Source organism: Homarus americanus, unplaced genomic scaffold (genome assembly GCF_018991925.1).
Source record: "Homarus americanus isolate GMGI-L3 unplaced genomic scaffold, GMGI_Hamer_2.0 scaffold39155, whole genome shotgun sequence".
NCBI lineage: Eukaryota > Metazoa > Arthropoda > Malacostraca > Decapoda > Nephropidae > Homarus > Homarus americanus.
In genome coordinates this window covers 14,994,682-15,006,736 of record NW_024737042.1, presented here as the reverse complement: position 1 = coordinate 15,006,736, position 12,055 = coordinate 14,994,682, and the positions used below count along the sequence as shown (strand labels likewise).

General features: G+C 43.9%; 1 protein-coding gene across 1 annotated transcript; it reads right to left on the bottom strand.

The window, feature by feature from the left end:
* Positions 1–644: 644 nt before the first annotated feature.
* LOC121872744 (carbonyl reductase [NADPH] 3-like) lies at positions 645–6,543 on the bottom strand (the record flags this gene model as incomplete). Its single annotated transcript, XM_042375787.1, is given in 4 exon segments — positions 645–776; positions 910–1,038; positions 2,961–3,008; positions 6,493–6,543. Coding segments are annotated over 3 exon segments (282 nt in total), but the record flags the coding sequence as incomplete, so codon positions are not given.
* Between the last annotated feature and the right edge of the window lie 5,512 nt (positions 6,544–12,055).

Genomic DNA, 12,055 nt, shown 5'->3' with positions numbered 1-12,055 from the left:
TTTGCCAGTGGTTTATTCAATAAAATTGCATATTGTTATTAAGTATTTTGTAGTAAAGGAAGCAGAACACTTGGCTGAGTGGATACAATGCTCTCCTCCTGTTCCAGGGGTTGGTTGTCTGATTCCTGGGTACCCCCAGTTCACCCAGTTTTAAATAGGTGCATAAATTTATAGCTTTGGGACGCAAATGCAGTACAGTATAGTGCAATACCGGCTATGCTACCTTCTTGTGTACTCGAGGCTTAGTAATACGGTGTGCTCTATCTACACTGTCCCTAACAGGCAGTCATGCCTATGGGACCCACTTTCACTTTCACAGTAAAGGAAGAACTTTAAAAGAGTTGATATTTGAGACACTGCCACAGGGTAACTTGACAGAGGTTCACCTCAGGGGGGTTTCGTCAAATTTTGTAAGAGGGGACATGCCACGAGGTACTCAAGAGTACCCTCAAATTTTCCCATCAGTGAGATAAATGTTGTGGGTGTAGAGGGAAGTAAGAACAAAATACCATAGCAGCAAAAAGAAAAAAGGCCTGTTATGTGTGACAATTATCCCTCTGTATCAGATGCAACAAACAATGTCTTTTTTTTAAACACCCTCCTGAAAATTCCTCAGCCTTAGCTCATTCTTCTATTACACTAACCTTATAAGCAATGGCAGCATTGTTGACCAGCACATCAAAACCACCATAGGTCTTCTTGATATAATCAGCCAAATTAGCAATACTCTCTGCATCATCAACATCAAGCTGATGAAAATGAGCAGAAAGTCCAACCTGGAGAACAATAAAATTATAACATAATTACTAAACACTCCACAAATCATATAATTACTGTATAAAAGTGATGCATCTGTCATTAATTTTCTTTTTATGGACAATACTGTACCACAGACTTCAAGAACATTACCTTACTCAGCTCCTCAATGGCAGCACGACCCCTTCCTTCATCACGAGCGGTCAGGTAAACTTTACCATCAAAGTTACCACATAGTTCTCTCACTATACCAAATCCAATGCCTTTGTTGCCCCCAGTCACCTGGTGAAAATATTACAGTAATTTATTCTACATTAAACATTTTAAAAAAATTAACTCTTTTTTTTCATTTAATTTACACATTTCCATTTCACCACTGCAAATCCACCTATGTAATGAAAGCAGATAAAGTAACAAATATGAATTTATTTTTTATCCAATCTACACTTGCTTTTTCTGGTGATAAAAATATGTAGAAAGAAAAAAGAACATTGACTTAGCGCTTTCTGTAATATAACGTACAGTGAAAGAATAAAGTATCTTCCCAGCTTTGGCTGAAGTATAATGAAACCTGACTACCCAACACAGTGATTGGTTCCACAGGCCTGTCAACTGTTTATGGGCTCCACACACGTGTGTAGCAAATCAGTTGTGGATGGGGGAACATAGTGAGGAAAGCACTTGATATTAGGAAATATTCTGAAGTACCCGTTAAATAGTAATTACCGTACTTTTTACTATACAAAAATGTCTGAGTACAATACTGCATTAAAGAAAAGGTATTGGAATTTTCTGATGAAAATGGGGGTCCAGCCCCCCCCCCTCTCTCCCCTCTGCAAATGTCTCATCCATTCTGTGATGTATTTATTTAAACCCCGGGAAGATACTTCATACTCTCACTGTACTTGTACATTAAATTATTGTTTTCTGCCTATATTATTTAATTTCCTCATTTCTTTCAGTCACAAACACACTACCTTACAGTAACGCTAACTTTTCAAGTGGTTTCCATTGCAGATGTTATGCATTATATAGCCCTGATATGGACAATAAATTGTGCCCCATAGAAAAGAAAATCAACATACTACAATGCATAATTTAAGAGACATGTAAAGATGGCTAGTACCACACATTGAGCTACATAATTTTGATAGATAAAACCAAAGTAGTTTGACACAGCATTATACTTCAGAGGCTGAAATTGGATTACTGTAATTTAACTTTTGCTTTTATCTTCTTCACCACTGATCGGCTTGTTAGCCGCTTGGGCAATTGGTCACGTCTCTGTTACACACTGTTGGCAAGTACTGGACATGCACTGGCTCCTGAATGTATCTGAACCTGCTCCAGTGCTTCTCAAGTCTGGTCTTGAAAGAGCTCACACTCGATGCCATCACAACACTCTCTGGCAGATTGTTCCGAGAGTTCACAACTCTCACTCAGAAAAGTCACCCTTCACAGTTTATCTTACTGAACAAATTACAAGGTAAGAATAATTAAAGTTCTGCATTCAAATAGTTTTTTCACTGTCGGATATTCACACTTTAATACACAAGTTCTATATTAAAAACAGGTAAGCAGATTAGTATTGGCATCTATTTTGAGTCCCAAAGTGGTGGACAAGTACTCACACTCATCAAGCTAACTTTGAACAACTGCTATTTCTTAATCCATTTGTCAATACAGTACAGTAAATCAATCAAATAATCTCTCCCCCATCTTTCTATCTCTCCCTCTCTTTCTCTTCCTATATCTTACTCTACTGCATTGATATCTTTTCTCCGAGTCAATATTTTTTAATCTATTTTTCTTCCTCTATCAATCTCTTTCTCGATTACTCTACTTTCACATAGTGCTCACATTTGACACATGGGAAAGCATTAATCAAACAGTACAGTAGTCTTGGCACCAGATCCTTAACCAGTGCATGCTTATCAAACATTCATTTATGAGTCTTTAAAACAAAATTAAAATGCAAGGAATAAACTTCAGCATCCCACCTTTAAATAATATACAGGTGGTCCTCTACTTACAAACTTTCAGAAATACGAACAAACTGCTCATATGTATAATTGACTGGTCGACTATAATTCCAAAATAACAAGACTTTGAACCCTACGTATTTAAATGAACTGTTCTACTATACAATACCAGGGCTAACACTGTGCAGTACATGTAGGATGATGAAATACACAATCACTCACCACTGCAATACGTGTAGCCATGACAACTGTGTGCTGTTCCACAAATTCCTGAAGTGAATAAAATCAATGTAAACAATTCATATGACTAACTTCAGTACACAGTAATCATATTATTATAATTAACCTTTATAGACATGAATGAGTGACAGCCTCCAAATTGTAAAAATGAAGAATCTAGAAAAAATAAATGCTTTAAGAGTGACACATCTGTACTACTGTGATATTTGGATATTTTATTCTTTCCCAGGTGTAGCAAAACAACAGGATAATGATGTTAAAAGTAACACACAAACAGTACTGTATTGAGCTTTGTCTTATTTACTTTTAATATTTTACATTATCCTCTTCGCCACTGATCAGTCTGTTACCCGCTTGGTCAGTTGGTAACACCACTGTTACACACTGTTGGTAATTACCGTTCATACCTATACTAGGCAGGTACTGGCTCCAGAATATATCTGTACCTTTTCATCCTCTAACGCTACTGATCTGTGACAGTGTTGGCCAAGTTTGGTCTTGAATGAGCTCACATTCAGTGCCATCTTTTACTTTTATCCTCTTCACCACTGATTGGCTCGTTAGCCGCTTGGGCGATCGGTCACATTTCTGTCATGCACTAGCTCTCTGTTACGCACTGTTGGCAGGTACTGGGCATGCACCGGCTCCTGAATGTACCTGAACCTGCTCCAGTGTTGGTCAAGTCTGGTCTTGAAAGAGCTCACACTCGGTGCTGTCATAACACTTTCTGGCAGATTGTTCCAAGAGTTCACAACTCTCACTCCGAAAAAGTTTGCTCTCACAGTTTTCTGGACTTGCAGCTTCTTCAATCTTGAGCTGTGACCCCTTGTGGGGCGAGCGCCCGCCAGCTCCAAGTAAGGACACTCGACTGAGTAGTGCCCCTTGAGATGCTTATACACCTCAATTAGGTTGCCCCTTGCCCGTCTGTAGTATAAGCTAGGCAAGTTCAGGCGCTCCAATCTCTCAGGGTAGTTGAGGTGTCGAAGTGCAGGCACCAGTCTGGTGGCCCTCCTTTGAACATTTTCAACCAACTAACAGTCCCTAGCATATCTCGGGGACCAGACGGGGTGACAGTACTACAGATGGGGAAGCACTTCACTCTTGAAGATCGTTACGAGGGACGGACCGTCTAGATATCTGAATGACCTTCTTATAAAACCCAATAATTTATTTGCCTGATTTACCTTCTTCTCACAATGGCCTGAAAACTTCAGCTCATTGTCATCATACACACCTAGGTCCTTCTCACATTGTCTCAAATGGTGTAGTTTCTTCACCACATTGGGACATATGATACGCCTCCTTACGAAAACTTTTGCTTTGATATATTTTTGGAACTTATGGTTTCTTCAACCTTAAGCTGTGACCTTGAGTGGGGGCGGACATCGGCCACCTGTAGTACAGTATAAGCTAGTCAACTGCACAAACCTTACAAAAAGAAGGTTGTTAGTTAAATTGATTTGCTGAAATCCATTTCTAGAAATTGAAAGTGATCACCTAGCCTAAACTGTCAAAACCTATGATGTTAGATGAAAATTCAAAATTTAAACCAATTCTAGCATGATACAGTACAGGTATTAACTTAACTGTGTCACGTTAGGTTAAAATGTTAAAGTTCTGGAAATAGATATTTTTGAATCATGATAATTACAACAAATTTTACAATGTAGTACACTACAGTACAGGCTTTTCCTCGGCAAGATTTGTGACTCAGGACTTCACAATTGGGGATCCTATTATTGTATAACCTAACCTGACAAATTTAATGTAACGTATCCTAACCACATATGCAAATGACTGAATGCCATAATCTAGGTCATCAGCCTCAACCAATCAGAATGAATGTCGGAAAAATAGCAGAAGTACGGAAAGGTCCATCCATGACCAAACAAATAAATCCTTAAAACACTGCCTGGTGTTCGAAAACAAGTGCTTTACCTGCACAAGCTTCTGAAAGTATTACCTTCATTTAGTACTCTATTGAGTTAATACTGACGACTGACCTGTTGACGAGTTATTTGTTTTGGTGTTTATTTTCTTACTCTATTTTCAACAGTGAGTACTGATATGATAATCATTTCTTGTACAAATGCTTCATTTGGTAGATATTTAGGCACCCATGGTGCGCACTACTTTGTCTTCTCGGAGGTAATGCAGTGGTTCTATGTAAAGGCTAGGTTAGGTTAGGTTAGGTTAGGTTAGGTTAGGTTAGGTTAGGTTAGGTTGCGTTGCTTAAAAAAATTTACACAATCTACGACAGTGTCCTCCATAAAACGGTTTTATGTTAGGTTAGGTTGGGTTAAAAAAATAAATAATTAAATAATTGGCACAAACTACGAGTGTCTTCTAAAAAACACAGTGGTATGATATTTCTGCCGGAAATTAAGGATAACTGAGATATTAATTTTTAAATATTATTAGATTTCCTCAGTCACTACTGCCCCCATGATTTATTTATACCTGGCACTGGTCTTTCTTTTGATATTGGAAATATGTTTTTCATCAGGTATTAGATGAGTTTCGAACGAATTTGATATTCATTTCCGCTGGAAATCATTAGTGTTTGATATCCAACCCCCAAACCCCCCCCCCCCCAAACCCCCCCAACAATCTTAATGGAAAAAGTTGGATTTTTTTTCGAGTAAATCACATAAATAAAATACAAACCAACCAACAAAACCTAACCTAACCTAACCAGGAGGGCTCCGCCCCCCTTCCCCTGTGTTTTCTAAAAAAAAAAATTGCCTCACTATTTTTCTGATGAAACTCGGCAATTGACGTAAAATAGTCTTGATCACAATGTCAGCACAGCTCTCAGACCTTCTCCGCGAGACGTAAACAACAAATGCTACACTATGACTAAACAACTCTAATAATATTGAAAAAATAATATCTCGGTTATCCTTAATTTCCGGCGGAAATATCATGAGGAAAAAATTCTTAGAATTGTCTAAAGATTACGTAATACGTATCAATAACAGCGAAAGAAAGACCAAGGTAATATTATAACTTCACCAAATGTAAAGTAAGCAGAAACAAATAAATATTAATAACCTGCTTCTATTGTGTTTTATGATATCTGAAGGTCTTTACTATGGATGAATCAAGCCCTGAAGTTAGTTCTATCTCAACAAACATACAAGGGTAATTATTGACGGCCGACTCGCCGGTGATTTAGCATAGTAAACGATTATAAAAATGCCGCATTTTCACTTTCATAGAGGACACTCGTAGTTTGTGCAAATGACACTGTCAAGTTGGAGTACACTGGACACGTACTTACCACACTTTAACCCCTCAACTATGAATTTCTTTTTCGTTAAATTTCTTGTAAACTTACCAATAAATCAGAGGAGCTCTTATGAACCCAATAAGATAAGAGGCAAAGAACAGTGGGGTATTCACAACTGATAAGGTACTAATATGACGTTAATCGTTATCTTTTTACTTTATCCTCTTCACCACTGATCGGCTCGTTAGCCGCTGGGCGATCGGTCACGTCTCTGTTACTCACTGTTGGCAAGTACTGACTGTACTGGGCATGCACCGGCTCCTGAATGTACCTGAACTTGCTCCAGTGTTGGTCAAGTCTTGTCTTGAAAGAGCTCACACTCGGTGTCGTCACGAATCCATGACAAAACCCCAACGGACAAAACCCCAGTGGACAAAACCCCAGTGGACAAAACCCCAGTGGACAAAACCACAATGGACAAAACCCCAACCCATTATATGAAAAGTGGACAAAACAACAACAAAAACCCTAACCTAACCCAACCCAACCTAAACTAACCTAACCTAATTTAACCTAACCTAACCTTACCCAACCTAACCTATGTGCAATGTCATCATATATATAATGTGTTGTCAATATGTACAAGTCATGTATTTTTTTCTTTGACTTTATTTCCGTTGACCATTTTCATAAGTGGAGCATATATTGTAAGTGTCAGTTCCCTACAAATGTAAAATGGTTTTGTGTATTGTGGAGTGTGAAAAATAAAATGAATATATAATGTGTGTTTGCAAGCATAAAAGTGTTTTATTTTATATTTTACATATGAGACTGGGGTTTTGTGCACTTTTCATATAATGGGTTGGGGTTCTGTCCATTGGGGTTTTGTCCACTGGGGTTTTGTCCGTTGGGGTTTGTTCCGTATACCGCAGTGACAACACTTTCTGGTACATTGTTCCAAGAATTCACAACTCTCACTCCAAAAAAGTTTGCCGTCACAGTTTTCTGGACTTGCGGCTTCTTCAATCTTGAAATGTGACCCTGTAGTGGATACTCTCCCCTACAAACTGACAAACCTAGCCGAATACCATAGCGACGGAGTTAAGCCAACCAGCCAGGTTCTCACGGGGTGGGGTCGCCTCCTGCGATACTCACCCTTACATCTGACAAGCCTAGCCGCATTCCAATGCGGCGGGATTCAGCAAACCGGCGAGTTTCTCACGGGGAGGCGCCACCTGCAACGCTTGCATCCGGTCTTACTTCCGGTGGCTGAGTATATAAGCTCTCAGTCTCACCATCGAAATTCATTCTAATTACAGCCCTGCAACACGCAACACTTCCTCTCAGCAAACTCCTCTTCCTAGCAACAACTTTCCAGCACCAAACTGCACTGTACATTCAATATATTTATATACAGAAAACGCATTGTGAGTTTCCTTTCTCCAACCCATCCTCAGGGTGAGACCACATCACGAAACCCCACAAATGGTGACCCCGGAAAAACGCACTCACACAGGATGGAGGAGGAACGGATCACCCTCCCAGTCTTCAATCAGAACATTGAAGACTGGCTTATCCACACGGAGGCAGCTCTCATCGGCTCGACAGCTTCAGACAAACAAAAGTACGTCGCCCTGGTCTGTTCCCTGCCCACAGAAGTCGCCACGCAGGTCTCAGAGGCCATTACCAACCCTCCAGCTGACAACAAGTTCACTGCCCTGCGGGATGCTCTCAATTGGAGTTACCAGCGGCCTGGCGTCAATCTACTGCAAGACCTATCAAGTCTACCCCTCGGCAACTCCACGCCTGCACGTCTCTGGGACGAGATGCGTAGACGGAAATCCCGCCACACAGACAGGCTTCCTGACACTATCCTGCGCCAGCTTCACACTCAGAAGCTCCCTGCAGAAGTTCGTCTTGTCCTCTCAGTATTGGACTATTCCACTACCTCGGCCACCTACGCAGCCACGGCAAACAGGGTATTCCACGAATACACTGCTGTGCGCCATGCGTCCGCGCACAACTCCGCAGCTACATTTTCACTTTCCTCCGGTTTTGTCAATCTGACCAGCGCTCCCCAGACGACCAACACCTCACAAGACGTGCGGGACCTGCTACAGTCCCTACACCACAGGTTAGACACCCTAGAGCAGCTCTGCTCCTCCAAGCATGCAGCTGCTCCTCTTCCTGCCCCAAACACCACGCCCTACCGACCTCAACACACCCGCCCTGCCTCAGATGCCGCCCCCAACCCCCAGCACAGTGTATCTACCCCCTGTTGGTACTATCAACGTTTTGGTGCTAACGCTAGATGCTGTGAGGCTCCCTGCAACCACACGGCGAAGCGACATCGACAGAGACTGGTAGGCGCCATAACCTCCGCCACTATCAAGCAGCATATCACACGCCTTACTTCTGACCTTGACCACTTCACTCCTGCTGCCCGTCACGACCCACTGCAAAAACTACGACAAGCTGTTTCTGCATTCAAGGCTACTGCCCCACGCCAGCCTTCCCACCGACCTGAACACATTAATCCCGCATCTCCTCCGCCAGTCTGCCTACCATTGCCCTTGCAGCACCACCTCGCCCACAACATTTCTGGGTACCCTCTTTTCATCCTCAGGTACCTACTGCCCCTGACGTGGCCCCTGCTCCTGACGCGGACCCAGACACCCCACCAGGCGCTACTGAGGACTGTGTACCTGCCGCGAGAGAAGCACCACATTCCTCGCCTGTACAACCTTCTCTTACCCACAACCCTCCTTCTACCTCTGCTTCTCCCACAGATCTCATGTCTCTAGACAGAGTCGTCTCCCGCAGCGACCGGCTCATCCACGCCCCCGCCCGTAATATCTCACATGTGGGATACAACCCTGCCGACAACAAGTCTCCTGCAGCACTAGGAGGGGAGGGGGAGTATTGTAGTGGATACTCTCCCCTACAAACTGACAAGCCTAGCCGAATACCATAGCGATGGAGTTCAACCACTCGGCCAGGTTCTCACGGGGGGTGTCGCCACCTGTGACACTCTCCCTTACATCTGACAAGCCTAACCACATTCCAATGCGGAGGGATTCAGCAAACCGGCGAGTTTCTCACGGGGGGAGGGGGTGGTCGTCACCTGCGACGCTTGCATCCGGTCTTACTTCCGGTGGCCGAGTATATAAGCTCTCAGTCTCGCCATTGAAATTCATTCTAGCTACAGCCCTGCAACATGCAACACCTCCTCTCAGCAAACTCCTCTTCCAAGCAGCAACTTCCCAGCACCAAACTGCACTGTACATTCAATATCTTTATGTACAGAAAATGCATTGTGAGTTTCCTTTCTTCAACCCATCTTGAGGGTGAGACCACATCACGAAACCACACAACCCCTTGTGGGGCGAGCGTCCGCTAGCTCCAAGTAAAGACGCTCGACTGGGTAGTGCCCCTTGAGATGCTTATAAACCCCAATTAGATCACCCCTTGCACATCTGTAGTATAAGCTAGGCAAGTTCAGGAGCTCCAATCTCTCAGGGTAGCTGAGGTGCCGAAGTGCAGGCACCAGTCTGATGGCCCTCCTTTGAACATTTTCAACCAACTAACAGTCCCTAGCATATCTCGGGGACCAGACGGGGTAACAGAACCCCAGATGGGGAAGCACTTTACTCTTGAAGATCGTTACGAGGGACGGACCGTCTAGATATCTGAACGACCTTCTTATAAGACCCAATAATTTATTTGCCTGATTTACCTTCTTCTCACAATGGCCCGAGAACTTCAGCTCATTGTCAACAGACACACCTAGGTCCTTCTCACATTCAGTCTCAAATAGTGCAGTTTCTTCATCCTGTTGGGACATATGATACGCCTCCTCACCGTTGGTACGCCCCAGGCGCATCCTCTTACACTTCGTGACAGTGAATCTCAGCAGCCATTTCTTTCACCATTCTTGGAGCCCACAGAGGTCCTTCTGCAGCTCTTCACAGTCCACTTGGTTCTTGATTTCCCGAAATAACTTGGCGTCATCGGCAAACATTTGTATGGAGGAGTGTACAACGTCAGGCATGTCATTTATGAAACAAACAAACAACAGTGGGCCCAATACACTCCCCTGTGATACGCCGCTTGTGACAGGTACAGATAATAATTTCGTGCCATTAATCACCACACACTGCTTGCGGTCATGTAGAAAGTCTTCTATCCACGCTAGGACATTTCCCCGAATTCCGTACTCTTCCAGTTTGATTTTCAGCCTTTCATGGGGTACACTGTCGAAAGCCTTGGCAAAATCCAGGTAAATATTGTCGATATTACCACCCCGTTCCAGAATATGGGTCCAAATATCCAATACCTTGAGCAATTGTGTTAAGCAGGAGCGCGCCGGCATAAAACCGTGTTGGCAATCCTTCACAAGGTTGTTTCGTATTAGATGTTCCCTTGCGGCATCTTTGATAATACTCTCAAGTACTTTACATATTATGCTGGTCAGGCTCACCAGTCTATAGTTGTTCGTGGAGTGACGATCGCCCTTCTTGAAGATAGGACTCACATAAGCTACTTTCCATTCACTGGGGACCATTTGTTCATCCAGGCATTTACAAAACAGGATCTTCAGGGGCTCTACAAGCTCGTTGCACAACTCTCTTAGCACTCTAGGATGCACCATGTCAGGGCCGGGACTCTTATGGACCTTTCGCCTGGACAGTTTATTTCTAATACCCTCTTCTGTAAACACAATGTGAGTCAGTGCTATGTCGAACCGTCTGTCCTCAATCGCAGGAAGGTTAATTGCATCCTTTCTTGTGAACACCGAGGAAAAGAAGCTATTCAATGCCTCAGCTTTATCCTGGTCAGAATCTGCGTAACTACCATCTTCAAGCCTCAGGTCTGATACTCCTACTCGTATTTTCAATTTCGACGTTGCATAGATGTAAAACGCCTTTGGGTTTGACTTGACCTTGTAGTTTTACGAGATATTGTTTCACACTCAGGATGGGATGGAGAAAGGAAACTCACAATGTGCTCACTGGATACATATTGTATTGGATGTACAATGCAGCTTGTTGCTGGGTAGGTAGCATGGTAATACGCGTTGAGTAGAGAGAGCTGGGTGGTGAGGGTGCCCAGAGTGAGAGCACGCGGCTTGAGGGACGCCAAGGTCGCTGGCAGCTAGGGGGGACAGCTCTGTCTAGATCAGGGGTCACCAAACTTTTTTCACAGTGGGCCGGATAACTGAAAGAATGACGAGCGCGGGCCACATAATCATTCTGTTCAATGCTTGCAAGCCAGAACGAAAGCTCTGGTAACGTCAGAGCGTAGGCGGAGCTACCACGAGCCGGGGAAGGACTTGGGATCCGGCCCGCGGGCCGTAGTTTGGTGACCCCTGGTCTAGATACACGAGATTTGTGGGAGGAAAGAGGGGGAAGGAGGGTTGTGGAGGCGATGAATGTTGTGCTTCCCTCGCGACAGGTACAGAGTCCTCAGATGCGCCTGCTGGGGTGTGAGGGCCTGGGTCAGGAGCAGGGGCTGCGTTAGGAAGAGTGTCCATGACAGCAGCAGGGTGCATGACAGCAGCAGGGTCACGACAGCAGCAGGGTGCAGGACAGTAGCAGGAGGTACCTGAGGGAGAAAAGAGGGGTGTGTGGGTCCGCGTCAGGAGCAGGGGCCGCGTCAGGAGCGGCAGGGGGTACTGCTGGGCCGGGGTGGCGTCTGAGGCAGGACGGGTGTGTTGGGGTCGGTAGGACGTGGTGTTAGGGGCAGGAAGAGGAGCGGCTGTCTGCTTAGAGTAGCAGAGCTGCTCTAGGGTTTCTAACCTGCGGTGTAGAGACAGTAGTTGTAGAGCCGATGAGAACTGCCTCTA